Genomic DNA, 3,409 nt, shown 5'->3' with positions numbered 1-3,409 from the left:
CCAAACCAATCTCAATTAAATATACATTTTATAAAAACAATTTTTTTCAAACTATAATCACAAAAGCTACTACAATATCAAACACATCATTCCTATTAGCAAACTGTATATAGAAATTTTGACACCTGCTAACTTTGAACAGAATAGCTGGTAAAATTATGGAATACAGGAGAAGTTAGATTATGATTATTTAATGATTTAAGCATTTAAGCACATCCAGGCTTTATCATTTCCTTCAAGGGGAAGCATAGCCCTAAAGAAAATCAAGAGTTATTACATAACATGCCAAACGCATTGTTCTTGTCCTTGTTATACTAATCTATAGCACTGGAGGAAATGAGAGTTTAAACTCCATTACGCAGTAGCAGCAATACCTCCCAGAACACGGGAGCTATATTGACAATTGTGTGAAGCCGAGCACAGAGAGAGGTTTCCATAAAACACATTATTATTTTACTTTCTACATTAAATAGCTGGACGAGCAAAGCTTGCTAATCAGTTAAAAGGTTACTAAAAAAATTGCAAAAAGGAAAGGATATATGAACAAAGGTCAGAGGATATGTCTAATTAAGCTTTGATACAAGATTTTTGGCAGAGGTGGTGATCTCAAGATGCGGCAGCTAAAGGAGGGAGAGGAGGCGTAGATCCATGGGAAAAAGTTGGTGGCAACAACTCTCTTATATTTTCTCCCTGTTCCTCCTCCTCTTCTTCTTCTTCAGCGTCCCAAAGAAACCGTGCATACGATGCCATCACATAGCTGCAGCATCAAAACAAATCATAATCAATACATGGCAGCCATCAACTCAGATTCAAAGATTAACTACAGCAACAAAAGGAAAGCAAATACTGTAATACTGATAATTGTCTATGCACATGCTCTCTTTTTTTTCCCATTAAACATTGAAACTAAGATCATGATATGATCCATGTTTATAATGGTCTAGCAACAAATTTTAAGTCGACTCTCCAATCAAGAACGGTGCTTACCAATCATCAGGGGCAGCTTTAACAGCTTGATCGAAATAAGATTCAGCCCGCGAAGCATGCTTATGACTATGCCATATTAAATCAGCATGCATTGAAAGAACATCTGCATCATTGGGGCTTGCTAAAATCGCTCTCCCACAGTACTCTTCAGCTTTTACAAAATCCGCACGAACCTGTTCCAATTCCAAAACAATAAATTCTAACAATCTTGCCTACCATGATCGGCTCCAATTCACTTATTAATTAATTTATTTGTTCTTGAAAATTATTTTTCAATGTATAAAAGACAGTTTTTCTAATGATTCTGTAGCATGGAGTTTTGAAAACTTTATACTATGAGAATATCCATTAAAAGAAAATTCCTATTGTAAAGAACAAAACTTTTAATAAAAAAAAGTTTCTGGCAGCTATTCCTTGTTAATATATCATTACATTAACTATACAACACAGAAACATAGCTTCCCATTTCTTTGGATTTCAAAAACAAAAATAACACAAAACGCATGATTTAACCATAACACAAACAAATTCAACGAAAGATAAAACACAAACAGCAACAACAAAATTAAAAACCATGAAAGCAAGAACCTTTTGCAATATATACTTCAAACGGATACCTCTTTCAGGAATTTGGCGTAATTACTAAGAAGAAGAGGGTTCCCAGGATCAGCTTCAATCATCTTCCGATAATAAACATCAGTACTCTCAATCCCCTTATTAGACTCCCCAAACCCTGACCCTCCATCATCACCAAAATCCGGCCCACCACCACCATAAAACTTCCCTCCACCACCATCACTACCACCACCCGTCACCATGACCCCTAACATCCCACTATCACTCTCACCCTTCACTCCAACCTCACATCCTTCAAAGAACCAACCACTCTCCAAAAATGACACATTTTTCTCCACTTCTTCTTCAACTTCCTCGTCAACAGAGATTCCATTCAAGATTCTGTTACTGGGTTTTCTCTTTGGCACTGAAAGGTCTCTTAAATCAGTCTCGGAAAAGGCTCTTGTCATTCTCCTAATAGAATCATGGTCCTGTGAGGAAATGGAAGAAAATGAACTAGAATATGACGCTGTTAACGAGATGGATCGGGATTTTTGGATTTGGTGTAAAGATTCAGGTTCTGGTGACGGTTCTTTCGAATGTGGAGGGATCCACGTGTTCAGTATAGGCGTTGATGAGCTTCTAAGAAGCATTTTTTTTTTGGTCTTGGATTTCCCAGTCTGAGAAAAAATGGATACTTGAGATGTGAGAGAGAAGGAGAAGGAGATTCTTTTATATAGAAATCTCGGCCGTTGATTTTGTTAACTTAGGAAGATTAAGCGTTTTTTTTTAATTGCGATTGAGATTTGGTTTTAAATTATTTTTTATTTGGTAATATATTAAAATAATATTTTTTATATTTTAAAATTATTTTTTAATATTAAAATATAAAAAAATTAATTTAATTTAATTGGAAAAAATATATCGTTACAAAAACGGTTCTAAATAATTCTTACGAAGATTACTTGTGGTGCAATGCTTTCTTAGAATGAAAACATGCTTTGTTTTTATTTTAGAATTTGTTTTTCTATTTTTTAGTTTTCAAAAACATTTTTCTTAAATTGTATTCTTTTTACCTTGCATTCATGCTTTAGTTTTTAAATGAGGGTATATGTTTGTGGGACATTTTATAGCCTGTTGTTTATTTTTTCCCTGTTTTGTATCATGAATATTTTTTTTAATATATTAATGTTAAAAATAATTTTTTAAAAAATTTAATGTATTTTTAAATAAAAAGTTTTAAAAAAATAATATATACCACACTCTCAAAAACTCTCTAAACATCATTCACGCATTGTTTATTTTTTTTATATAAAAGTGAAATTTTATATGTTATATAAGAATTATTTATTAAAAAGTTGTATAAGGAACATTTGGGAACGCGAAATCGACTGCGTTCCTAAAAAATTTGATTTTTTTTTATTAAAATTTAATATGGTTTGTATGTTTTGGATCGTTTTGATGTGTTGATGTCAAAAATAATTTTTAAAAAATAAAAAAACATCATTAACATGTATTTTGACACGAAAAATTATTTAAAAAACACTCACAACCACAATACCAAACACACTCTAACTCTGTCACAACTATGTCACACTTTGAAGAATGTTTTGATTCGGTAAGTAGGATGCTTCATTTTCATATCCTCTTATCAAAAATTAGAAAAGATACAAAATTTATCTTAATTGCACCAATTAAAATAAAAATAAAAAATGGCCTTATCACAAACATCAATAGAGAATCGATTTAGTTTTAATAAGCAAAATCAAGTCCCCATGTTCTTACTTATCAAACAAACTCTAACGAACTCTCCGTACATGTACGCGGGACGGATGCAAGTACGCGGTTGACATTCCATTATAGTATA

At 32.4% G+C, this 3,409-nt stretch overlaps 1 protein-coding gene across 1 annotated transcript; it reads right to left on the bottom strand.

Moving 5' to 3' along the window:
* Positions 1-362: 362 nt before the first annotated feature.
* On the bottom strand, positions 363-2,261 carry LOC133687819 (uncharacterized). Its single transcript, XM_062107146.1, has 3 exons — positions 1,605-2,261; positions 988-1,160; positions 363-757 (listed from the first exon to the last, which is right to left on the bottom strand). Exons 1-3 carry the CDS (start codon positions 2,193-2,195, stop codon positions 607-609), a joined length of 915 nt encoding a protein of 304 aa, XP_061963130.1. The 5' UTR covers positions 2,196-2,261; the 3' UTR covers positions 363-606.
* Positions 2,262-3,409: the final 1,148 nt, after the last annotated feature.

The sequence above is a fragment of the Populus nigra genome, chromosome 3, assembly GCF_951802175.1.
Source record: "Populus nigra chromosome 3, ddPopNigr1.1, whole genome shotgun sequence".
NCBI classification, from domain to species: domain Eukaryota; kingdom Viridiplantae; phylum Streptophyta; class Magnoliopsida; order Malpighiales; family Salicaceae; genus Populus; species Populus nigra.
Note: the sequence above shows the minus strand (reverse complement) of the source record. Positions and strands in the feature narration are given on the sequence as shown.